Raw genomic sequence first — 26,300 nt, 5'->3', positions numbered from 1 at the left:
AATTCCCTATGTCGAAGTTTCTTTGGGCAAGACACTGAACACCTAATGCCCCCAATAAGCAGGTAGTTGCCTTGCATGGCTGACGCTGCTATTGGTTAGTTAGTGTGTAAAGGGGAAAGTGTGAAGCACATTGTAAAGCGCTTTGGGAGGTCTTCATTGACATTTGCCACTCTTGTCCCCGGTGTCCCCAACATTCATACAGCCGGCCACATTTTTCTTTGCATCCTATTTCTTACCATGCATTCATTATATTTATCAATAAATTCATGAAATTTGATGAATAAAAATAACTTCTGCCCTAGATGCAATTGCATGATGTGTTTTACATGTTCTCAAATTTACTGCTTTAAAAAGGGACACAATTTATTACTTGCCTTTGATTTTGAGTGTTTCAAAACCAATAAATTGTCCATTTGTTCAGTTCATTGTTCCCTTAGAAGGACATTATGTTTTCATTTATTTTCGAGGTATCTGTTTCAAGACTATCAGCAGATTTACAGTTCTTAAATATACAATAAATCAAAATGATCCTTTTTTTTCCTCCTGGCCCCGCCCCAAATGTTTCTACCCAATATGTCCTGTGACTCAAAAAGTGGGCCAATCCCTTGTTTATGGTATTGAGTGTCTTTATTTTCATTGATAACATCATCGTGAAACATTGTATGCAACAAGATGAGACATGACTCTCCGAGGTAAACACAAAATAGGGTTTAAAGAGAAAAATAAAAGACAGTCAGGATGAATAGTCAAAATGTACGGGCTTGAGCGACAACAACTGTTCATTCAGGATTCAGGATCTCTCTTCCCCGCCGGTAACAAAAAGGTGGAGATTCTTGTTTGAGTGCAGCATTTGGCCAGCTCGCTGTGCGCCCGTGATAGCGGCTAATTTGTGGGCATCGAAGCGGCAATACAATGCCGTGCACGTCCAACTGGCTTCTTCCCCCTGAGACCCTGCCGTCAGCATGTTACACACTTCACTGTAGAAGTGCGGGAAAGTGGGAAGGCCGTAAAATATCAGATTCTTAATCCCTCTGATGGTATATCTGAACAGTGGAAAAGAAAGAAATTAAACATTTTTGGTAGGTGATGGCAACTGAAATCCAAACAGCAACAGTGGAAATGTTTACAAGCAGGGAACAATTGCATTAACAGTGTTGGTAAGAAAGGGTTCATGGAATGTAATTACTTTTCTCAGTAACGAGCACTCTTACACATTATTAATCAAGATTCATAACTTTACTGTTGATACTACTTGGTGCATTACCACGTTTCTCCGTTACACTATGAATACAGTTAAAAATTATAGTGTCCTCCAATTGATGAGCACTTTTGCTTCAATTATGTTGTCATATACAGCCTTCAATCCAGTAATAGCAATATTTGAAGGGTGTTTATATTTACTTAGAAAATACAACTGAATACAGTTATGGTGGCGCCGTCTAAAGCAGAGTTCAAGATCACTGAATTTCTCTTGTAGATATTCTCCCTAGCGTATATACTCGCACCTAAGCCGAATTTACAATTACGAAATAAATACCAAAATCAGGGATTCAGCTTATTCGTGCATATTTGATTGTATGTCACCTGTAGCGAATGGGTTGTGTGGCTTTAACAGGAACAACAAACCAACGAGAAATAAATTGGGCAAACATGAACACAGAATTTACGGAAAACAGGTACTGAATTTATGTTTATTCATAAAATGTATTTTTGCAATACACTGTGCATGTAGAAAGAAATTGTCTAGGCCAGTACACAAATATCTTCTTCAAATGGTTTGAAGCCAGAAGGCAAACTGGATATGGAGTGTCTCAGTTAAGTGTTCCTTTTGCAAGCTCTCAAGATTGCACAAAATATTAAATGTTAAACATGTTCAAAGGTTGTTGTACATCCTTTTTTTCCTACTTATTTTGTTATTGGGCTTTTTCGAAACAGTTTCAGAGGGTTGGCTTTGATGCAAGTAAATATAAAGTAATCCCTCGGTTATCGCGGTTAATGGGACCAAAACCACCCGCGAAAAGTGAAAATCTGTGAAGTAGCGACGCCCCTTCAAAAATGCTTAAAAAAAATAAATATATATATTTATTTATTTTTTTAAAATTATTTTATTTATTATTATTATTTTCTAGACCCGGTTAATGGGGACCAAAACCACCCGCGAAAAGTGAAAATCCGCTAAGTAGCGACGCCCCTTCGAAAATGCTTAAAAAAACATTTAAAAAAATATATTTTATCTTATTATTATTATTTTTTAGACCCGCGAAACTCTGAACCCGCGAAGTAGCGGGGTCCCACTGTACATTAATTTGTAACTAGTTTCTTTTAGAGTAACGCTCTACTTTTGTACTCTGGGGGTTAATAGAATTACTTTTTAAACAAAGTAACTAGCAATGTTAACTAATTACTGTTTTTAAATAACACGCCTAAAACTGGTCACGTTACACAACTAGTAGTAGCCTGCTACAATGGCTACATGTTTTTGTGTTCGACCGAAATAAAAAAAGAGGATTTATATTCCCAAGTAATTTTCGTAATTCTACCCTCGCACTCACCTCTTGTAGAAGTGAAAGCGTTCTGTGTACAACATGAACTGTTTATCGCCTTTCTGGAAAAAGTGCCTTGCTCGAGACACCTCAGATTTACTGGAATATTCGCACACGCTGGCAAAGCTCATCTCCAGTTTCTTCATGTGGTTGCGCAAGCGGACGTAATCGAAGTAAGATGGAATGTAGATCAGCGTGTGCGACATGACAGAGTCCTTGTACTGAGGGAGAACTTGGTCAACAAAGAACTGAAACCTAGAAGAAGCATAAACAAGTTTCATTTTATCTATGTTGAATGTCTTATGGCTGAAAAATAAAGGAAATTTTGAATTGTTGTTGTTGTTTACGCTGAATATGCATTACAAGTAGTACATTCCTGATTGTTGTCTAACAATCTCAAAACAGAAACATGTAGGATTAAAAAATGATGAAACTAGATAAACCAGAACACAAAGGAAGAGAAAACATATGACATTCAGAAAGGAGTGAGCAGAAGCAAAGCTTATTAGCTCTCAACCCTTTACAAAATAAAAAAAAGATATACATACGCTCAAACACACAAAGCAAGATACCTAACCTAATTACATACGTACATACATACATATATTCATAGTTACTGTGCCATATTACTACATGAATTAAATTTACTATTGATTGTCATTGTGCTTTGTACCCACTAAGGAACATATTTGATACATTTTCTTAAACACAGATTTTTGGACTTTGCTTCAGGTCCTCATTTAGATTGCTCCATAATTTTACTCCGGTTCCAGATATACAAAAACAATGTTGTTCTTCCATCTAAGATTTTGAAGTTATGTCTCCACCCTAACTGATAGCTGCCCTAACGATTCCTAAATATGTTCTAAAAAATTCTGGTAATAACTCGTTTTTTGTCTCATACTGTACATGATAATTGCTGCTTGATATATATACAATGTCAGGAAATTGCAACAGTTTTGATGAGTTTAGGGCGGCAGTAGCTAAGGAGAGAGCTCGTCTCGTGATCAAGAGATCGCAGTTCGAATCCCGGCTCCTCCGTGTTACATGTCGAAGTGTCCTTGGGTAAGACACTGAACACCTAATGCCCCCAATAAGCAGGTTGGCGCCTTGCATGGCTGCACAGCCGCTATTGGTGTGTGAGTGTGGGTGAATGGGTAAAATGTGAAGCACATTGTAAAGCGCTTTGGGAAGTTTTCATTGACTTGAAAAGAGCTATATAAATGCAGATCATTTCATTTCATGAGTGGATGTGTGTGTTTCAAATTTTCCATTTGATGCTCGTTTTTTACAGTTTAACAAGCGACTGTTGTGAAGTTTTATAGATATTCCCTCAAAACCCTTAAGTTTTTCTTTGCCTTTATGCTTGTGGCAAAAAAGCCATGCACATATGTATTTTCCAGTTTTTCTAATAGATTTGAATGTGATGAAACACTCTCATGTTGTCTAGTAAACATTCTACAGGTCAACGTACATGGGCCACACAAATGTGTTTTCTTTGCAGGGCCAAAACTGCCTTAGTTAAAAATGAAGAAAAGAGAAATTAAAAAAAAAACCTGATACGTTTATTCTGCATGCCTACAATAATGTGGTTATGTTTTTAATATTGGAGACCTGCAAATGAGATTGCATTGAATGTCAGGGTTGTTAGGTATTTTGTTTAGAATTGCTCACTGTGGTTCATTATTTTGACTATCATGCACCGTTAGATATACTTGTCACTTTCTGCCAATAATGGGCTCAGGGGAGGACTTAAAGAACAAGTTAGAATTTTGCATCTTTAATCTTTGTAATGTCCTCTCTTGTTCTCCTGCAGGTTCAAAATTAGTCGATGTCTTCTTACCTTATTTCCGAGTGTATACTAAAATATGTATTTTTCAAAAACCAAAAAACTCATATGAAACACTAAATACAAAGAAAGGCATCAGTGGGCTTTTAGAACAGGCTGGCATTTCGCATCTCGAGGGTCTTTGAACAATCATCTCCTGTTCTCCTTACAAGTTTAACATGCAGTGATATCTTCTCTCCTTATTGAAAGTCTGCTAAACTATAAACTTATCAAAAAACAAATAAGGACAATAAATAATAAAACTTAAGTTAAATACAAATACATTTACCTAGAACAGGGTTCCTACAGCCTAAGGCCAGTTAAATTCAAGGCTTTGGCAAAATACTGTAAATATTTTTTTAAATTTAATAATTCATGTTCATATGACAGTTAATGTATTTTTATTTATTATTCAAATTAATAATGTTTTTAATGAATTATTTTTTACCACAAGGATGTGCTAAATAATAAACAATGTCCTTTTAAAACTATAACAATGAGGATAAAATAAATCACACATAACCGTAGGAAAATGAAAGGCAGCTAGCCTTTTTACGAAAACATTTTTGAAATTCAGAACTAGAAATAGCTTTACAAATAAACACTCAAAAATACAGGAATTTACAAAGTTTTCATAGCCGATATATTAAGGAAGCACTGCAGCTCGACACAGTTTAAATACAGCAAAAATGTAAATGTACAAAGACCCCTTACTACTGTACGCCACGGTGTTCGCTGGTTCACTCTTTCCGGATTTTTAATTGAATTGTCTTTGTTATTGTTGATGTTAATGTATCGTACATTGCGTTTCTAATAAGACAGAAGATAGCGAGGGAAAGATTAGGGATGGCGTTTTGTGTTGGGAGGGTGTTACTGTGTGGGCGACAGTGATTGGCTGCTGTATGCTGTCAGTCAAACAGCCGGTTTGTGCATGCGTAGTCAATGTCTCTGAATCAAAACAAACTGGGAAGGATAGCGGCCGCTGGCTTTAAGCAGCTCATTACATTGACAATGAATTTATCAATTAAATTGGCACGGTGCAGAGGTTTAGGGTTCAAGTCTAGCTCCCGCAGCGTCCCCATGTGGAGTTTGCATGTTTTTCCCGTGTCTGTGTGGGTTTCCTCCGGGCACTCCGGTTTCCTCCCATATTCTGAAAACATGCATGTCAGGTTAATTTAGCTGGTCCAAATAGTCCCTAGGTGTGAATGAGCGAGTGAGTGTGTCTTGTGTGCCCCTGTGACCGGCTGGCAACCAGTTAAGTGTGTCCCCTGCCCACTGCCCAAAGACAGCTGGGATGGGCTCCAGCACCCATGCGACCCTACTGAGGATAAGCGGTGCAGATAATGGATGGATGGATTTCATAAGTGCAGCGGGCTCCAGAAAGCCATCAAGTTTCACACGTATGGCAGGTTGACACGCTCACATACACACACAGTAAGAGACTCAGTGATGCACAAAATGATCCTGTTATTTTGAAATACATGTTCAATGATTTCACCATGCAGCGTTGAAAAAATTATCAAGGTTGGTTCACTCTTACCGTGATTCGTGATTCAAGAAGCTATTGGAGGAAAACATATGGAAGACATGCGGCAGCTGAACAAGAACTTGGCATATGGACCCGATCTTTGGGATGTTTTTAGCAGAGATCTGAGGAAAAATAGAAAAAGAGGATGAAATGTAAGTCAAATATGAATTATGCACAGTTTTCAGTTGACAAAGATAAGACATTCTGGGGTGCGATTCAGTAGAACAGTAATCCCCCACTGTATCGCAATTTACTTTTTGCGGTTTTGATACTCTGGATTTTTATCATGCATTTGTTCTGCAGCAGACAACACACAGCAAATGCTATCACAGGGGCTGGTTGGAGAGGGCTTTGTGTGTTTGGGGTGGGTGAGATTGTCTGTGTGCACAAGACAATGCATCCACCTAAACAACATACTGCGAAGCATGGCGACAGCTAGTAATTTAGCACCATGTTACATTGAAATGAAATTTATTAATTCAAATCAGAATCTAAGGAAAGTCAAATGAGCGCAAAGAAATGCTGATCACAAGTTAATGCTCCGTGGGCGGTGTCAGGAGAGGAAGCATTAGCCATGCTGCAGGTCTGGCTTACTTCTGCGACTTCAACTCTCACAAGCCACCGCTGCAGAGCCTGTATCTCACCAACGCCAGATCCATTACCAATATAACTGATGACATGAAACTACAACTCGTGGGAAAACACTACATTTGTGTGTGTTGTGTTATAATGATCGTGGAGACCTGGCTAAACCACATGCAGGTACTAGCAAGCGGCTAGGCGGCAGCCCTCTACATCGCTTTCTAACACTGAAAGTATAAGCCCTACGTGAGTTGTCATGTAGCACGCTCTTTGAAGAAGGGTGACGGTGTTGCGCTAATTTCTGAAAAAACTACTCAAACTTACTCCCTGTACCTCTAATAATTATAAGGCATTCGAGGCTCTTGTTATGCGGTCCTCCTTAATGTCAATTTATGTAGTAACTATTTACCGCGCACCAGGACCATACTCAGTGTTCTTAGATTAATTCTCTGAACTGTTGTCTGACCTAGTAACCTATGCAGACAAAATAATAATTATGGGGAACTTTAAAAAGGGGATCGAATTTAATGATGAAATCCGAGAGATCAAACAAGAACCAAAAGCTTTGGCGGAAATTAAGAGCAAAGGCAGAATGTCACACTTTCACTCTCGCCGCCATCAAAAACGCCATCTGGACCTCCAGAAACCTTGTTAGAATATGATATGGTGAAATTGTGACTGTTTAACTGCTGTTAAAAGTGTCAATAAAAATTGTTCAAACCTAATATTGTTAGAATATGATATAATGAAATTGTGAATGTGTTTAATTGCTGTTAAAAGTGTCAATAAAATTGTTCAAACGAAAAATAAAAAACTCCCCACCCAGTTCACTTACTGTTGCGTTTCGGTCTCTAATTGATACATTTGGTTTTAATCAACTGGTTGATTTGCCGACTCAAAGATGGAAACACTCTAGACTTGGTTCTGACTCTAGGAGTTTCAACCTCAAACGTGACAGTGTTACCGTGTACTACCGTTATCTCTGATCATTATTTAGTTACATTTGAGGTGCTGGCTAAATGCTGTATTAAAAAACGGAAGGATTTAGCGGACGCAATATAAGCACTGGCATAGTTTCTAAGCTCTCTGATCTTCTTTCAGGAGTAGTTGAGTCGTTTCCTTAATATAAGGCTCTATTGACTCACTCATGAATGAGTTTAATGCTACCCTGGCTAGTGTCCTGGATTCAGTAGCGCCCATACGGCTTAAATCACGACCTAAAAGACGCACGCCTTGGTTTACTGATGAAACTAGATCGCTTAAACAAGAATGCAGGAAATCTGAAAGAAAATGGCGCGCTACCAAGCTTGAGGTTTTCTGTCAAACCTGGTGTGACAACTTGTTAAAGTATAAATCAGCCCTTGCCTCCGCAAAATCAGCCTATTTTTCGAAGGTGATTGCGGCACAAAAGAATAACCCCCAATCCTTTTGACACTGTAGCATTGCTAACGAGGCAACAGATTATCCCAGATAGTTCTACCCATTGAGCCCATGACTTTATGGTCTTCTTTAATAAGAAGATTCAACGCATACGAGAAGAAATTTCTAAAGACACTGTTAATACATCACATATTAAAGGGCTGAAATCTATAGATGCGCGACATGGTGGCTGTCCAGGGAATTTTTCCCGATTTCATGATCTGTCACTCGATAATCTTAAACAGGTGGTGAATACGGCCAAACAGACTACTTGCCTGTTTGACCCGCTTCTGGGTTCGCTGATTAAAGGTCTTTTTGGGGTCCTTGGACCTTCAGTTCTAAATATTATAAACATATCACTATCCTCAGGTGTAGTTTCAGCGGCTTTTAAGTCCGCCGTTATTAAGCCTACACTGAAACAACCCAACCTTGATCCAGAAAGCTTATGTAATTATAGACTTATGTCAAACCTACCGTTTCTTTCTAAAGTACTTGAAAAAGTTGTGGCACGGCAGCTGAATGATTTTATATCTGATAACAATCTTTTTGAATCAATGCAATCAGGATTCAGGGCTAACCACTCTAATGAGACAGCCCTGATTAAGGTGACCAATGATCTTCTACTGTCAATGGACTCCGGGGCTTCATCACTCTTGCTGCTGCTGGACCTTAGTGCTGCTTTTGACACTGTGGACATTAATATCTTACTAGAACGGTTGGAAAAAATGGATTGGTCTCTCAGGAACCGTCCTCTTAAGGTTCAGATCCTACCTCTCAGATAGGACGCACTGTGTTAAATATGGTGAAATGACATCTGATCCCTTTAGTGTTACCTGTGGTGTTCCGCAGGGTTCAGTACTTGGCCCCCTTCTTTTCAGCATTTACATGCTTCCATTAGGTGATATTATTCGCAAGTATAATATCAGTTTCCATTGCTACACAGATGACACTCAACTATATTTTCCAATGGAGGAATCTGCCACACTAAATTGTGGAAATTTGGAGGCCTGCGTCACTGAGATAAAAGAGTGGATGTCATGCAACTTCTTGAGTCTTCACTCTGAAAAGAACGAAATGTTGAGATTGGTCCATCTAAATGCCGTGACTTGTTCTCAAAAACTGCTGCGAACATTGACAAATGTAAGATCACCCAGAGTGACTCGGTTAAAAATTTAGGTGTCATATTTGACTCGATTTGTCCTTTCAAACACATATGAAGAATATTACTAGAACAGCTTTCTTTCATCTTCGCAACATTGCTAAAATTCGTCCTATGCTGTCTCAGTCAGATGCGGAGAATATAATTCACGCGTTTGTTACTTCACGTCTCGATTACTGTAATGCAAAGTCCAAAATCAAGATCCTTCAGCTGGTACAAAATGCTGCAGCGAGGCTTTTAACTAAGACAAGAAAGTTTTATCACATTACCTCGATTTTAGCTAACTTGCATTGGCTCTCTGTTAGCTTAAGATGTGATTTTAAGGTTCTGTTGGTATTATACAATATCATGCGAGGACTTGCTCCCTCATATATTTCAGATTTAATTTCCCCTTTGCTCTGAAAATGCTGGTCTACTAGTGATCCCAAGAGCCAAGAGGAGATCCGCAGGGTCGAGAGCGTTCTCCATCCGGGCCATGGTGCTGTGGAATGCTCTTCCCCCTGAGATTCGATCTGCAACCTCAGTGGAAATGTTTAAATCTAAGCTTAAAACACACTTCTACTCTATAGCATATGAATAACCTATACTTTATGTTGATAATATGTGTATCATTTGTAGGTTTTAGATGAGAGGATGGTGTCATAATAGTCTGTAATAATAGTTTGCAATAGTCTTTGATCTGTGCAGCCCTTTGAGACTCTTTGTGATTAAGGGCTACATAAATAAACATGACCTCCAATTTTGTTGTACTATTGAATAGAGAAATACTACACCCCAAGTTCAAGCACTTTAAAAACCTTGAAAACGCCACATTAAGATTCAAGCAATTAAAATAACTTCAAGCACCCGTGCTTTCTATTTTGGGTCTAGAAGCAAAAGAAGCTATGAGAAAGCGAACCTGTCCGCGGTAGTTGCTGCAATGTTTGGAGAGGATGTTGTTGATCTGAGGTTCTGGGATGGAACTGAACACAAGCGTTTGGCGGTAATGGCGGGCCCAATTGTTGAGGTTCCACATTCGCACCCGAGAAAAGTCGACTCCGTGTGAATCCAGTGGCTGCAGGTTCATGTTCTTCATCACATTCTGGTGGGGGGAGAACAAGATGATAAGCAAATAATAATACTTTTGAAGTAGTTTTGTCGTATATTTGTCAAATTTCCTTAGTATGACTGTAGTAATATTTTTTAGAATTTCTGTTGTTGTATGTTTGTAGTATTTCCGTGGAGGTATTTTTGTGGTTGTGTTTTTGGGAGTATTACTGCAGTAGTATTTTTTATTATTACAGTCATAGTATTTCTGTCGTAGTATTTTTGTATTTGAATAAGATTGTACAGGTATTTTTAGCATTTCTTTTTTTTCCCAAATAAAGAAATGTATTAGGATCATGTTTGTTAGCACTAAATTTGATATTTAGTTTGGAAGTAATTTTAAGGTATATTTGTCGTATTGTTTGTTGAATTTCCATAGTCGTTTTTTTTTAGTATTTTTTTTTAGTATTTCTGTAGTATTACTGTAGTTGTAATGCAAAATTTCTGTCGTATTTCTGTAATTATTTCTGTCATTTTATTGTTGGAGTATTTCTGTAGTAATATGGTACTATTTCAGTTGTTGTATTTATTAAAGTATTTCTGTCAATTTTTTTTGTACGTCTTTAGTTTTATCATTGTAGTATTACTGTAGCTATATTTTTGAGGTACCAGCATTTCTGTAGTACAATTTCTGTAGTATGATTTCTGTTGTATTTCTGTGGTAGTATTTTATTAGTATTTTTGTAGCAGTATTTTTGAGGTATTTTTGTAATTCCGTAGCAGTATTATTACAGTATTTCTGTAGCGGTATTTTTATTGTATTTCCACAGTTGTAGCAATATTTCCATAGTAGTATTCCCGTAATTGTATTTTTGTAATATGACTGTATTTTTTTCTGTAGTAGTTTTTTCTGTATTATTATTGTAGTAGTAGAATTCCTGTATAATTTCTGTGGTAGTGTTTTTGTAGCAATATTTTTGGAGTATTACTGCAGTAGTATTTCTATTTTATTTTCAAAATTCAGGCAAAAAAAATTATTAGGCTTTTGTCAAAGTTTTCCTATTATTTCTGTAGTAGACAAACAAAAGGAGGGTGCGAACAGGCTGACACCGATAAAAAAATAAAATGTCTTCATTAGTAGTACATTATTTACTATATACATACAAATATCTATGTATATATTGTCATGATACTTTTACCATTTTCGTTTGACAGGCCAGATTAAAAAGGCTAACTGCGAGCCGTAGTTCGGCCACCCTTGATTTGGAAGATGACCGTATACGAGTGCACACAATCTAAAAGGGTAAGTGTACTCCTACCAAAACGTGTTCCCAGTTCTGCATGAGGAAGACATCGGCCTTGTCTAGTACGAGTATTTCGATGGAGGAGAGGAAGTCAAAGTCTCTCTTGTGTTCTCCTTCCACTCCGATGATTGTACGGAGCCCCAGCGGAGAAGCAATGATGATGTCTGATGAGTAGAAGGGCGAGTAGAGGCGCATATTGCCCTTGATAATGGAGACACCTGAAGAAAGTAAAAATAAAATAAATAAGTATTTTTTTTAACCAGGTAAGTATTTTTTATTTGACAAAAATTGATAATAGAAAGAGTCAACAATGAATTACATTGTTGACTATCGTTTCCGGACTCAATTTTTTTCAACATAGATAGATAGATACTTTATTCATCCCCGAAGTGAAATTCACATTTCCAGCAGCATCCCTGAGCTGAGAACAGTACAATAATAAAGCCAAAAGAATACAATATACAAATACCCAGTGTGACGTGCAAATGCCCACTGTAGCGTGTTATATAGAGTAACTAAATAGTGCTACACAGAATACATATTGCAGTAAGATTCGGTAATATCCAATGTAGGTGGTGTGGTTTAATGTGGGCCTTTACTCTGCCGGGTGGAGTTAAAGAGCCTCATGGCATGAGGAAGAAAAGCCATCTCACTATTAATATGATCTCTGCTCACATTCGCACATGCTTAATAGCGTCTCGGTTTCAAGCGGTAACATAACAAAATGACGCGGGTACACCAAGTATGCGTACTAAAATCTCTAAAGTTTGGGACCATTTTAGTCTGCATAAGGCCAATAAAAGGATGACCTGCAAAGTTTGCATAGCACGCCTTGGGTATCATGGCAGTAGCTTAGAGATGCATGAACATTTAAAGAGCACATTGGATAGTTGAACGAAAATGAGTCGGACTTGCCTTGGTAAGATTCAAGCTAATACGGTTTGGATGAGATGCATTGTACATTTTCGAAGCATATATTTTGCTATAAAAAAAAAGAGTTGGAGTGTCATTTCATATCGTGTTTGACAGACTTATTGGAAATAAAATCCATGCAGTCTGAAAAACAAAGATCCCTACTTAAAACGCTAAAAACAACCAACGCCAGACTACAAGTCAAGGCCAACTGCTGATAATTGTTAAGTCTCTTTTGTTACAGACTGCAGTTGACTACTGAATGTACAAAATACACATCTTTTTTGTTTTGTTTACTGTTTCACTAATGCTAATGGGCCTGGTCTTGGATTTCAGGAATACATGTTTACTTGACTCCACTTACTTTTTTTCATGGCCAAATTCAAGCACTTTTAAGCTAAATTTTTAATTTTTTCCCCCAATACCTTTGAAGAAATCCAGCGTAAAAGTACCCTTTTTGTGGTTGACTTTGACGACAACAATAAAGACGCAATCTTGCAGCTAGCACATACTTTGTACTGTTTTGAGCTGTTTCCATCTATGATCTTTTTTGTGTCAATATGCTGCTATTAACTGACATGAATTCTGCCATCCTGCTTCAACAAGGCATGTGCAGCTCGTCTACGTCACACTTCTTTACAGACACGGAAAGGGTGTTTGGTAATGATTGAGATCAATGCAAAAGACAAAAAAGGAAGTACTGTATACAGGACTGTCTCAGAAAATTAGAATATTGTGATAAAGTTCTTTATTTTCTGTAATGCAATTAAAAAAACAAATATGTCATACATTCTGGATTCATTACACATCAACTGAACTATTTCAAGCCTTTTATTATTTGAATATTGCTGATTTTGGCTTACAGCTGAAAAAAACTCAAAAATCCTATCTCAAAATATTAGAATACTTCCTCAGACCAAGTAAAAAAATAATTTTATAACAGCAAAACTAAATCAAACATTTGAAAATGTCCATTGATGCACTCAGTACTTGGTTGGGAATCCTTTTGCACGGATTACTGCATCAATCCGGCGTGGCATGGAGGCAATCAGCCTGTGGCATTGCTGAAGTGTTATTGATGTCCAGGATGCTTCGATAGCGGCCTTCAGCTCATTTGCATTTGTAGGTCTGGTGTCTTTCATCTTCTTCTTAACTATACCCCACAAATTCTCGATGGGGTTCAGGTCAGGGGAATTAGCAGGCCAATCAAGGACAGTGATGCCATGGTCAGTGCACCAGTTACTGGTGGTTTTGGCACTGTGGGCAGGTGCCAGATCATGCTGGAAAATGAAATCCTCATCTCCATAGAGCTTTTCAGCAGATGGAAGCATGTAGTGCTCTAAAATCTCTTGGTACACAGTTGCATTTACTCTGGACTTGATGAAACACAGTGGACCAACACCAACAGCTGACATGGCTCCCCAAACCATTGCTGACTGTGGGAACTTCACACTGGATTTCAAGCAACTTGGATTTTGCTCCTCTCCAGCCTTTCTCCAGACTCTGGCGCCTTGACTTCCAAATGAAATGCAAAACTTGCTTTCGTCTGAAAAGAGGACTTTGGACCACTCTGCAACTGTCCAGTGCTTCTTCTCCATAGCCCAAGTCAGACGCTTCTTCCGTTGTCTTGAGTTCAGAAGTGGCTTGACCATGGGAATACGGCTATTGTAGCCCATTTCCCGGACACGTCTGTGAACTGTGGCTTTTGATACCTGGACTCCAGCTTCAGCCCACTGTCTTTGAAGCTCCCCCAAATTCTGGAAGCGGCTCTTCTTCACAATTTTGTTAAGGCTGCGGTCATCTCTCTTGGTTGTGCAGCGTTTCCGGCCACATTTTTCCCTTCCAACAGACTTTTTGTGGATATGCTTTGAAACTGCACTCTGTGAACAGCCTGCTCTTTGAGAAATTTCTTTTTGTGTCTTACCCTCCTGATGGAGGGTATCAATGATGGTCCTCTGGACAGCAGTCAGATCAGCAGTCTTCCCCATACTTGTGATTTAGTTTACTGAACCAAGCTGAGTGTTTTTAAGGCTCAGGAAACCCTCGCAAGGTGTTGCGAGTTAATTAGATGATTCAGGTGATTAGTTGAATAGCCTACTTGTATACTTTTTCATGATATTCTAATATTTTGAGATAGGATTTTTGAGTTTTTTTCAGCTGTAAGCCAAAATCAGCAATATTCAAATAATAAAAGGCTTGAAATAGTTCAGTTGATGTGTAATGAATCCAGAATGTATGACATTTTTGTTTTTTTAATTGCATTACAGAAAATAAAGAACTTTATCACAATATTCTAATTTACTGAGACAGTCCTGTATATATCTCATCAGCTGCACCGCTTATCCTCAGTAGGGTCGCGGGGGTGCTGGAACCCATCCCAGCAATCATCGGGCAGTGGGCAAGGGACACCCTGAACTGGTTGCCAGCCAATCGCAGGGCACACGGGTACAGACAATTTGCTCATTCACACCTAGGGACAATTTGGACCGGGCAATTCACCTGAAATGCATGTCTTTGGAATGTGGGAGGAAACCGGAGTGCCCGGAGGAAACCCACGCAAGCACGGGGAGAACATACAGACTCCGCACAGTAAGGCCGGGAGCTGGATTTGAACCCACGCAGGAGGTTCCCACGACCTCAGAACTGTGCCGCACACGCGCTAACCACTGCGCCGCCGTGCTGCCCTGTATATATATATATATATATATATTTATATATAATGTATAAAGCAGAAAAATTAGCCAAATTTGGACTTATTTTAATATGGATTACTCCTAAGCAGAGTGCGTTCATTCTTTTAATCATAGAGACTGCTGATGATCTTTTACTTTTTGTTTTACAAATAATATTTATGGCACGATTTTCAGAGGATCTGTGTCTGAACTGGTTAAAACAGAATTGTAAATCGTGGATTTGTTTAGCATTTTTTTCCCAATTATATATAGCATTGAAGAGTTAATATTCTTAATGTTTATTTTATTGTTTTGCATTTTGGGGGATTTAGTGTTGCTCTTGAACTTTAAATCTGTTCATTGTGTAAAAAGCTAAAATTGTTTTGTATTTTAAGTTGTATATTTTTGTAGATCTGTGAACATTTCAAATAATATTTAATGTGTTTTTTCAGGGACCCTCTGCAAAAATTACTAAATAATTTGGTGGATAATGTTTTATTGATATTCCTTGTGTACAATTAAAACAACCGAAAATCTGAGCAGTCGATTGAGAGCCGAAAGAGCGGGATCTCCTCAGTGAGCCGAGCCAAAAGAACCGGTTTTATAAACAGCGCTATCCTCCTGGGTAAGACCAGTGGGGGCGGTGACACTCCACATAACAACGCCATAATGACAAGCGTTCAGAGCATGTGCCCTGGGCGTCATTTTCACGCACTTGAAAAAAAAAAAGATATAGTCAGACTGCCAAGACACGTGGCAATGGCAACAATTTCAGGCATTTTCCAGCACTTCACCCAAAATCCAAGCATTTTCCTGACCTTGAAAACACAACATTAAAATGCAAGCAATTTCATGGATTTCAAGCACCTGTAAAAACCCTGGAATCAGCAGTTTCCGCATCATTAAATCGACTTCATAATGGATATAAGAAAAATATTTATCAGATTATTGGACTAATTGTTTCATTCAATATTTGGTGACCAGTTGACTATTAAAACAGCAGTTAGCTTTAATCATAAAGGGAATCTCTGGGATAGAACCTCACCAATTCTGAAGTGATCGTCCACGTTGCCGGAAAAGATAGCGTGATAATCGTCCGGTCTGTGCAGGTTAGGTGGTTTGTCTTCAGCCAATCCAAACTGGTCTTTGAAGCGCTTCTTGTTGCTGACCACTATTTTCTTGCCTTTGCTCTCCAACAAATGAATAAATGTGTTGACGATATGGAGGACTTCGCCACCCAACGGCACAAGAATCAGGACCTTTCGGGTTACAAGATTTAATTGACATGGCTTTAATTTACACTGCTGTGTGTTTTGGGCACGTTATATTTGAAAATCGTTACTCACTACTACTTCCAAACAATAACTGAGTAAGTGACGATTCACTCTATAGAAAAATAAACTAGTAACCAGAAAAATTAACCATTTCTGTTCCTTAAAAAAATAAATATCAGCATTATTCCCTACACTGACACACAGATAGTGCATGAACAATTTTGATCGTCTCTTCTAAGCCATGGTTCCTGACTTTAGACATCCGTTTTTAGACAACCAGAATGCTGCAGCTTATGTGACGATGCGGGCAAATGATTGAAACAAATTACGCTAGCATTCAGTCTAAAAGGCTCAGTGACCGTTAAGTCCCCAGGGTCAAAACCACCCTAAACAAGCGTGGAACACTGGAAAATATATATCGTGCCAGTTGTATTGAAAAATGGGTTAGCTGCTAAATATTATTTCACTACATGTCATTGCACTTCAGGAAGCTTTTCGTTCCAAAGAGCTATAATAGCAAAATATTTTGGTTTTTTTTACCAAGAGAGCCATATTCTATATTTTAAGACAAATTTCAGCAAATCCGCCAAACTAGCTCTTAAGACAAATCTAATTTTTGAGCGCAATTTATTTAACTGTGTAATGTAAGATGATTTCAAAAAAATTAGGAAATACAAAAAAAAAAAGTCAGAGCCTGTGTCCCATATCAACAATTATACGACTTTCAACTTGTCTCCCTCCCACAATTACTTAAGATTGTCGAAGCTCTTTTTGACCTTCATTTTTTTCATAAATAATGGTTTCAAAACAAGGGGCAAGCAGAGTTCCAACTCCAGTAAAAATGTCACATAATACTGCAAACGAGGATAGTGACGTATTTACCTCCAGTGCAAATGGTGCTGTGTGCATAGCTTCGCCTACCCCTACCACTTACCCAATCAATTTTGCTCTGTGTGCTTGGCTGGTGTTTCTGGCTCTTTACAGTTTTTGTGTGGGGTTTAATAATAAAGTGTCTCAACAGTAAACATTGTTCTAAACTGAATTAAAGAAATGTAATTAGAGGTATGATAGGCCCCCCAAAAAATAAATCCAGACCGACCTAACACGTGGGTATTAAAGGCCGAACCATCCAGAGCCCGACCGATTGACTTGATTTGAGGGACTGAGCCTGAAGCAAACCTGAAGTGCAGCCGAAGTGCGTCGAACACTGTACATGCTGTGCAGATCCTCAACTAAGAGTTAAGACCGGGCCTAAAAAAAATCCAGCCCGACCCAACAGTATAAAAGTCCAAACCAGCCCGAACCCTACGAATTAGCTTGGCACACACAACAACACACACACACACGCCTGAGACCTGCGCGGCTACTCTTAAAGGGCCGGAGCCTGGGCCGCAAAGTTCGGCGCTCACACGGGAGAAAGAACGAAATAAGAGTACCATTCCTCCTTCACAGGTAAAAGTATCGTGATCTAAAAATACTCAGGGAAGTACCAAATGTCCCAAAACTTTATGAAATAAATGTTAAAGAGTAAATGTAACTCCTTTCTACCCCCTTCTGGCCACTGCTTTGTTTACCAGAAAACAACAAGCACCCAACAGTAAGTGGGCGGGATTAGTTTTAATTTCTTGTTGGTTTAACAAATCTCACATCAAGCGAAAGCTTCATATAACATATTTTGGTTGCCAATTTTCTAAATTACAGTCGCTATTGTCGCATGCAAAGTAATCAAAAGTACACACAGCAAATAACTGACCCTCATGAAAAGTGTGTTGGTGTTGCGTGGTCTGCATGCTGTGCTTGTTTTATTTTGTACGTAGGGATTCCTCAAACTGCAATTATTGATTATTCCTCTATGGCCACCAGTTTTTTTACCATCTTTGCAGCTTGACGTAGCAGGCTGCAGTTGACCATTTTTTCACACTGATTGGCCACCGGCGCAGAAGATTGGTTTGAGTAATCCTTTGCTGTATCTTCCAATGTGAGAGTTGCACTGTCTGCCAGCCCAACGCAAACCACAATGACCAGATTTCAAATGCAACACTTAATAATAATAATAATAATTTCCTTTGTATTGTCATTCTTTGTAACAATGTACACAGAACGAAATGTCGATACATCTGACCCGTTGTAGCGAGTCGATGCAGCCGCAGCCAGAGGGCGCCGCCATTATACCAATTAGGTATGTCTCGGTCGAGGCGCGAACCAGCGACCCCCCAGTCTCAAAGCGGGCACACTACCATCTAGGCTACTGAGCTGGTAAGATGCCTGGTTCAAGTTTGGTGTGATCGTAGCGGTCTTAATAAAACAATAAAAGGAAAATAAATAATGGAACTTAATCTTCTTCCTTATGGCACAAAAGCAAATAAACTACACCTGTTAACAGGCCACAATCTAGTGGTTGGAGACCGCTTTGCGATAAAAGCAGATTGAAAGGACGGCATCTGAGGCTTTTGTAAGTTTGACAACTTTTAGGTGGAGTGTCATCAGGTACAAAATCATTTTGCTCTAATATTTTATTTCAAATCCATATATATTTGCATTGAATAGTATAGTGCGACAATATATGTTAAATGTTGTTCAAGCGACAATGTGGTTAAAACTTATAGGCGACGCACTGTATAGCCCAGGGGTGGGGAAACATTTTGAATTCTGAGCTGCGCTGGGTTAAAAAAAATCTACAAGAGGAACAACTTTTACACGTACATGGTAAATTTGCTTATAAATCGAGTGTTTCACCCATTTGATTTTAAAACACTCTGAATTAAAGTGAAGTAATAATGCCTCTTATTAAATCACTAAAATATGATAAACAGCATTGAAAAAAACTCCAAATGCAATGAGGCTAGCTAAGAAGTGTTATTGCTTGAAATGTCATAGCTCCCTAGTAGAAGTTGGTTTAAGTCGAGAACACACTCACATTCACCAAGCATTTATTCCACTTTCCTCTTCCCAACCTGACACTGAAAATGAAGCCCACAGCACCACATGGGGTAAGTTGTTGCGCCATGCAACCCTTCAGCAGAGGCCCGACAGCATACCATGATTTACCCCCTCTGCATCATATGGTTCAATTTTTATTTGGCAGGCCGGATTATGTGGTAATTTGCCCACCCAGGTATGGTCCAATAAAATACAATATATGAGTGAACTCCAAAACCTGGCATTATTACACCGGTGTGTAAACATTTTCCAGCAACTGCCGCCATTATCTTAATGAATAACCAATATAAACCAAAACAATGCTAGGTAAATTCACCTGCAAGTACAGTAATTACACATTGAGTGTAACAGGTATTTACCTTGGGCCTGGTTAGACCTTGGTCTCTTGGTTCATCTAGTTGCAGTTTTCCACACTTTGCCTGCTCCTTCTGCTCTTTGAGCTGAGCGTTGTGAGCTAGGACGCTCGAGTTGGCTTTTAGCACGTGGTTAAGAACATGGAGACAGTAAGCATTTCGAACTTGCGGGCCCAACTTCAGGGGGCAAGTCTCAGGGTAGTACAGGTCTTTGTATGTTCCCATGAGAGCCAACAGTCCCAACTGAAATGGGCTGGTTCCCTCTGAGTTCTCTTTAGGCTTTTCGGACATGTCGAGATTTTTCCAACTGGTTTCCAGGCGCTTGTGGAAAGCTGGGAGCTCAGTGTCTTTGTATGAGCTGATGGGGCCAAATCTCTCCAAGGGTGTAACGGAGAGAAGCGAGCCAAATTTTGGCCACTAAATTCAGAAATACACAACGGATCATATTGATGATTTAACAACACTCGAGAAGGTTACGTCAAAGACTGTACCGTGATCTGTGCCTTTGCTTTGCTTCCTGATGTAATCTTTTGCACATCTTCCTCACTAAGCTCCGTGTCCAAATGCTGGAAAAACAGATCTGAAAGTACATAATACCAGCACGTGTTTTTATTTGTAAAGGTAAATTTCAAAATGATTTGATTATGTTGCTACACCACTGAGTTAAACTTAATTTATGAAGACATCTCAGTGTTTCCGATACATAGGTTCGCCAAGGTTTAATGGATCCCGCCAGTCTTATGAACTTGCATTATAAAAATAATACAACATTTTAGAACATCGGATTCAGATTCAGATATACTTTATTGTTATTCTAGTACACGTGTATACAGAGCGAAATGTCGATACATCTGACCCGCACTGTTTCCTTGAATGTACAGATATAAATAAAATGTATTGAGTTGGAGTATTGAAGTACTAATAATATACTAAATAATTATGGCTATGTATAGTATTATACAATAGTGCAAAGAGTGCAAGAGTAGCAGCTGACCAGATGTGCAAAATGGGCAGTCAGGTAAACAAGTCACTGTACAGTATCAATAACACTGTAGTACGATAGTGCAGAGGAGAACAGATGTGCAAAGGAGTGGCTAGGTATAAAGAACTCCTAGTAGTGCAAAAAACAAAACAGACAAACAGATGTACAGATTAGCAGCAATGTAGACTTACTATGTGTGTGATTGACCATTTAACCGTCTAATGGCCAGGGGGACAAAACTATTGCAGAAACTGGTGGTCCTGCACCGCACACTGCAGTACCTCTTCCCAGAGGCTAGCAGAGTGAAGAGTCCATGATGGGGGTGAGAGGGGTCCCTAATGATGTTCTTGGCTCGGGATAGGCAGCGCTTCTGGCCAATGTCCTGAATGGAGGGGAGAGAAGTCCCGATGATTTTCTCTGCTGTCCTCATCACCCTCCTCACACTACCCCAGTCCGAGGCACTGCAGCCTCCACTCCACACAGAGATACAGCTGGTCAGGATGCTCTCTATGGTGCCCCTGTAGAATGTGATGAGGGTGGGTGGGGGCAGTTGGGCTCTCCTCATCCTCTGCAGGAAGTACAGGCGCTGCTGTGCCCTCTTCAACAGTGATGCAGTGTTCACGGTCCAGGCGAGTTTGTTTGTGATGTGCACCCCTAGGAACTTGGTGCTGCTGACCACCTCCACAGCCTTGTTGTTGATGAGAAGTGGGGCATGGTTGGGCTGGTTTTTCCTGAAGTTGATGATGATCTCTTTAGTCTTATCAACATTCAGGACCAGGCTGTTGTCTCTGCACCAGCCCACCAACTGCTCCACCTCCTCTCTGTAGGCCAGGTTGTCGTCGTCCCTGATGAGGCCCACCACTGTTGTGTCGTCCGCAAACTTCACAATGTGGTTTGCGGCTGACCTGGGGACGCAGTCGTGTGTCATCAGGGTGAACAGCAGGGGGCTCAGGACACAGCCTTGGGGGGAGCCCGTGCTGAGGGTGATGACATCGGAGATGTTCTGACCAATCCGCACTGACTGGGGTCTGTCAGTGAGGAAGTCCAGCAGCCAGTTCCGCAGGGGGGTGTTGAATCCCAGGAGTCTCAGTTTGTCTACCAGGTGTTGTGGGATGATGGTGTTGAATGCTGAACTGAAGTCCAAGAACAGCATCCGCACATGGGTGTTCTTCTCCTCTAGGTGTGTCAGGCTAGGGTGAAGCGCAGAGGAGATGGCATCCCCCGGAGGAGCGGCAAAACTGAAAAGGGGTCGAGTGAGGAGGGGAGACTGGAGGTGATGTGCTCTTTAACCAGTCTCTCAAAGCACTTCATTCTGATAGGAGTCAGTGCAACGGGCCGGTAATCGTTCAATGATGAGATCTGGGGATTCTTTGGCACTGGGGTGATGGTGGCAATCTTGAAGCAGGATGGTACCGTGTCTTGGTCTAGCGAGGTGTTGAAAATGTCTGTTAGGACACAAGCCAGCTGATCGGCGCACTCCCTAAGGACCCGCCCTGGAATGTTGTCAGGGCCTGGAGCCTTCCGTGTGTTGACCCTTCTCAGGGTTTTCCTCTCGTCAGTCGAGTCCAGGAGGAGTGCTCTTTCGTCCTGATGTGGCACCGCTTTCGCTGCAGGGGTGCCATTTTGTGCCTCGAACCTCCCAAAGAAGTTGTTGAGGTCATTCAGGAAGTCCATGCTAGTGTCCCCCACTGGAGCGGTGGTTGGCTTGTATCTTGTGATGGCCTGAATGCCTTTCCACATAGCCCTGGTGTTGGTTGTGCTAAGGAAAAAGGTCCTGGATTTTTTGACTGTACGATCGCTTTGCTAGTCTGATAGCACGGTTCAGGTTGGCCCTCGCTGATATCAGTGCCTCCTCATCACCAGATTTAAAGGCAAGGTTCCGTGCCTTTAGCAATTTGCGTATCTCAGCAGTCATCCAGGTCTTCTGATTGGCACGGGTGCAGATGGTTTTGGTGTTGCTGACGTCCTCTGCACATTTACTGATGAAGGCTGACACAGACATGGCATACTCATCTAAGTTTATTTTGTTGTTGTAAGTGGGAGCCGATTTAAACATGTCCCAATCTGTGCATTCAAAGCAGTCCTGTAGTGCCGCCATTGCCCCCTCAGTGCACACCCTCACCTGCTTCACTGTAGGTTTTTCTCTGGTCAGCAGGGGCTTGTATGCAGGAAATAGCCTAACAGAAAGGTGATCTGATGAGCCAAGGTGGGGGCGGGGGGCTGCTCTGTATGCTCCTCTGATATCGGTACACGGCAGTAATAATAGTAGCGCTAAACTCCCTCGGGAGGTAGAAGGGTCTGCAAATCACCGTCAAAAGTTCAATGTCCCGTGAGCAGTGATTTGAGATTATCTTAGCATTTCTACACCAGTTGTTGTTGGTATAAATGCATAGTCCGCCACACTTGCTCTTATCGGTGAGTTGGCCGCTACAATCAGCGCGGAATGCAGTTAGCCCCACAATGCTAAAAGCGTCATCCGGGATAGATGAGTTTAGCCATGTCTCCGTCAGAATTATAGCGCAGCAGTTCGTCAACCCCGGTTCGATGTAAGTTCCACTTGTAAATTGTCCAGTTTATTGTCCCGAGAGCGAACGGAGAGGAAAATGGATGGGAGAGGCGTTTTGAACGGTTTAGCCTTTAGCCTAGCTGATAGCCCGGCCCGACAACCTCGCTTCCTCCTCCGGTCACACCGCCTTCTCTTGCCACTCTGCTTCGCTGCTTTGTAGGCCGCTGGGTCTTGTTGAAGTAGCACTCCGAGGCTAAGTAAACACTCCAGAGTGGTCGTAGCAACGAGCGCTTGATTTCTGGATGATCGCATATCCAGCAAAAAACTGCGATCATATATTAATCTGCAGTTAGAGTTGACTTTGTTCGCCGTCAAAAACTGAGTCGAAGACTGGGTTTTATGACCAAAATGTAAGAAACTGTAGCGAGCCGATGCAGCCGCAGCTTTTAGATTTCTCATTACACAAGTATTCAAACTCCATGGCGTGTATTTGTGCTTTGTGTCTCTGTTAGTAAAATGGTATCTTGGTCAGTCAGCCCCATGCCCTGAAGTAGAGCCAGCACTTATACTGACTGACAGAAGACATTTGGTTGTTGTGGTGTACCGCTCCGGTTGCACTGTGTTTAAACGGCTGGGTAAAATGTGACATTGACACTATGGTATTAACAAAAGCTTACCACCGTGGAGCAGTGTGAACTATTAGCAATGAAGAGGAGGGCATATCAAATAAGCATACAGGACACCCAATTAAAGGACAAATGGAAAAAATGGAAAATTTGCTGTGTCATTGCCTTTCATAACTAGTGAATTCAGGATTCGATAGCTCAGAAGGGCACACATTTATCATAGAGATAACTTTCTCTGAAAAAGCATTACATAGATGCGTTTGAATTGAAAATATACACATATTCTTCTGGGAAAATATGCACCTGGACCCTGCTGGACCACCCACTAGGGTCCCACAAAATTATTTGGGATAAACTGCATCTTTATTTACCCTCACCTTTGTTATGGTCAGTAACACCATCAATGTCCCCTTGCACTCTTTCATTGGTCTCCAAGCAGAATTCAGACTCGTTCTCCTTGTCGATGAAATCCTCTCCATCATCCTCCTCACCATCTTCCTCGTCTTTTTCTTCGCCTTCTAATGACTGAGAAAGAGCCACACCAGAATCTTCGGTTTCCTCTTCTTCACCAGTCTCCTCATCACTATTGTCTGGGTCAACTTCGTTGCAGTTTTCTGCAATCAACACATCATTTGTTAACATTGGAATGATCATATTTAACTTCAAAATATGTCAGCAGTAGCATGCCTTCACCAAGAAGTTCCTCTTGTTCGTCACTGCTGCTCTCTTCACTTTGGGCATTGTGGTTGGGTTGGCAAAGAGTGGAAAGAAGTTTCTGATAAGCTGTTTTCTGCTCTGCCGCCTCCTCCTCCTCCAAATCATCGAGCTCAGCGTCTGACTGTTCTGGGCTTGGTGCCTTCGATTTTTAAAAAAACAGTGATTATATATTGGTCAGTACAAAACTGGTGGATCCTGATGAAATTTTAAATAGCAAATTACAGTAACAACTTTGTCATGCACATGATGTAAGGGATTAGATTTGGATCACTCACCAGTTCTACTATTTGTGTCTTTTCAGATTGATCATCAACACTGTAAGTAAAAAACAAAAAAACAAAACAAGGAACATTACAAAAGAAAAAAAAGGAAATAAATTGCAGCCTTTCTTGTCCTTGAGGGAGAAGAATGAGCTTGGATGCTGCACAGCGCATGCTTTCTGAGCCATCGTACGAATTAATGTACCTGATGCACACCATCATATAGAACACAGGTATCAAACCTATGGCCCACAGGCCAAATGTGACCCGCCACATTATTTTATATGGCCCACAAGAGCTTAAAATGTCTGAGTGTCTGAAAATGAAGTTGAAAGAGTGCTTTGAACAAAAACTATATTTTCCCACAATGCCTGTCGACTACAAAACACGCAAAGTGACTACTTACCAGTATTTCTGTATAACCTCAATGAGGGGAATTGAAAAACACATGACCCTAAAAATGTCCAAGTTGATTTCTGTATATTATTTAACATTATACATATGTTTAGTGACATTTTTTTTCAATGCAACTGTAATGTCCGGCACTCGAATAATTGCTTTACATGAAGGAGTATGGGTAGTTAGTAGTTACAGTTATCTAACATACCAGATTAATTTACAAGTAACATTTAAGGCCTTTGAGGACAGCCATTTGCTGATGTTGATGTGGCCCTCGGTGAAATTGAGTTTGACACTATAACGTGCTGCATACGTCGAGATTTTGCGACAGGAAGCCTGACGTTGCTGTTAACAGGACTTTTTGCATGTTTTCTATTACTTATATTTAATGTTGATTGAATATCTGGCGGCACAGCGGATGGGTGGTTATCGCGCAGTCCCGCGGTGCGGAGGTCCAGAATTCAATTACGGGTACCAAAGCCTCCCCGTGCCTGCAAGGTTACTTAGTCGGGTCAATTGGTCCTTAGGTGTAAATGAGCATGGTGTCAGTCGGCGACTCCCCTGCGGCTGGCTGGAAACCAGTTCAGGGTGTCCCCTGCCCAAAGATGGATGGTAGGGGCCCTGCACTACTAGTGAAGACGAGCGGCGCAGAAAATAGATGGATGGATGAATATCGTTTGCTAATGCCCCTGTAACATCAGTTGCAACCTTGTCATACTGGAAGACCGTTACCTCATGGGTACTCCCTTATCAAGTGCTTTTAATATTCCTCAAACTGAGTTTTTTAAGGTTTTTCCTTGCCCTCGTGTAGGTCTCAGATCAGGGGATGTTGTAATAGTGGAGAGAGAAATTTTGTGACAGTAAATAAAGCGACTAGACTTGTGAAATAAGTTCGTAATGGCTTTTTAAACAACATTAAATGAGCACATGGCCAGTCAACACACAATGCCACCATTTCATTGTCATTTATTAAGTAACCACTAAAGAAATCTGTGAATACTTTGTCGGCAAATCAAGTTATCATACAGAAGGAGCCCACAGCACGCCTCGTCATTGAACAAATTGGAGTATGAGTAACACATTTTGAGTAGTTTTAAGTTTTGTTGCCACTTACACATCGTGAAATGGATGCTCCTCTCCAAAGTCTTTCAAGTGTTTCTTCTGTTTTTTAGTCAGACTGGTAAGAAGCTCCTTATTGTTCCTTCTCTTCCCCATGTTGATACACTCGACCCACGTGAATAGCTAACTCTTCTATCATACTGTATGTAGC

General features: G+C 40.4%; 1 protein-coding gene across 2 annotated transcripts; it reads right to left on the bottom strand.

The window, feature by feature from the left end:
- Positions 1–605: 605 nt before the first annotated feature.
- Positions 606–26,300, bottom strand: utp25 (UTP25 small subunit processor component). Of its 2 annotated transcripts, none has more exons than XM_088355052.1 (12): positions 26,145–26,300; positions 24,647–24,686; positions 24,342–24,510; positions 24,032–24,268; positions 20,032–20,120; positions 19,547–19,957; positions 16,019–16,232; positions 11,405–11,607; positions 9,958–10,140; positions 5,912–6,021; positions 2,553–2,798; positions 606–1,043 (listed from the first exon to the last, which is right to left on the bottom strand). In XM_088355052.1, exons 1-12 carry the CDS (start codon positions 26,243–26,245, stop codon positions 791–793), a joined length of 2,256 nt encoding a protein of 751 aa, XP_088211178.1. In that variant the 5' UTR covers positions 26,246–26,300; the 3' UTR covers positions 606–790. The 2 variants fall into 2 exon arrangements, with proteins under 2 accessions (XP_088211178.1, XP_088211179.1); XM_088355053.1 differs by having other exon boundaries at positions 24,348–24,510.

The sequence above is a fragment of the Urocampus carinirostris genome, chromosome 15 (assembly GCF_059441175.1).
Source record: "Urocampus carinirostris isolate Australia breed hairy pipefish chromosome 15, RoL_Ucar_1.0, whole genome shotgun sequence".
In the NCBI taxonomy this organism is placed as follows: domain Eukaryota; kingdom Metazoa; phylum Chordata; class Actinopteri; order Syngnathiformes; family Syngnathidae; genus Urocampus; species Urocampus carinirostris.
Note: the sequence above shows the minus strand (reverse complement) of the source record. Positions and strands in the feature narration are given on the sequence as shown.

What these genes read in the sequence shown, in the direction of transcription:
- utp25 (XM_088355052.1), bottom strand. Translation starts at nt 26,245, where the DNA reads ATGGGGAAGAGAAGGAACAATAAGGAGCTTCTTACCAGTCTGACTAAA. An exon ending in AAGCAAAGGCACAGATCACG is followed by an intron (nt 19,958 to 20,031) that starts GTACAGTCTTTG and finishes TTCTGAATTTAG; the next exon opens with TGGCCAAAATTTGGCTCGCT. An exon ending in GCAGCAACTACCGCGGACAG is followed by an intron (nt 6,022 to 9,957) that starts GTTCGCTTTCTC and finishes ATTTTTCCTCAG; the next exon opens with ATCTCTGCTAAAAACATCCC.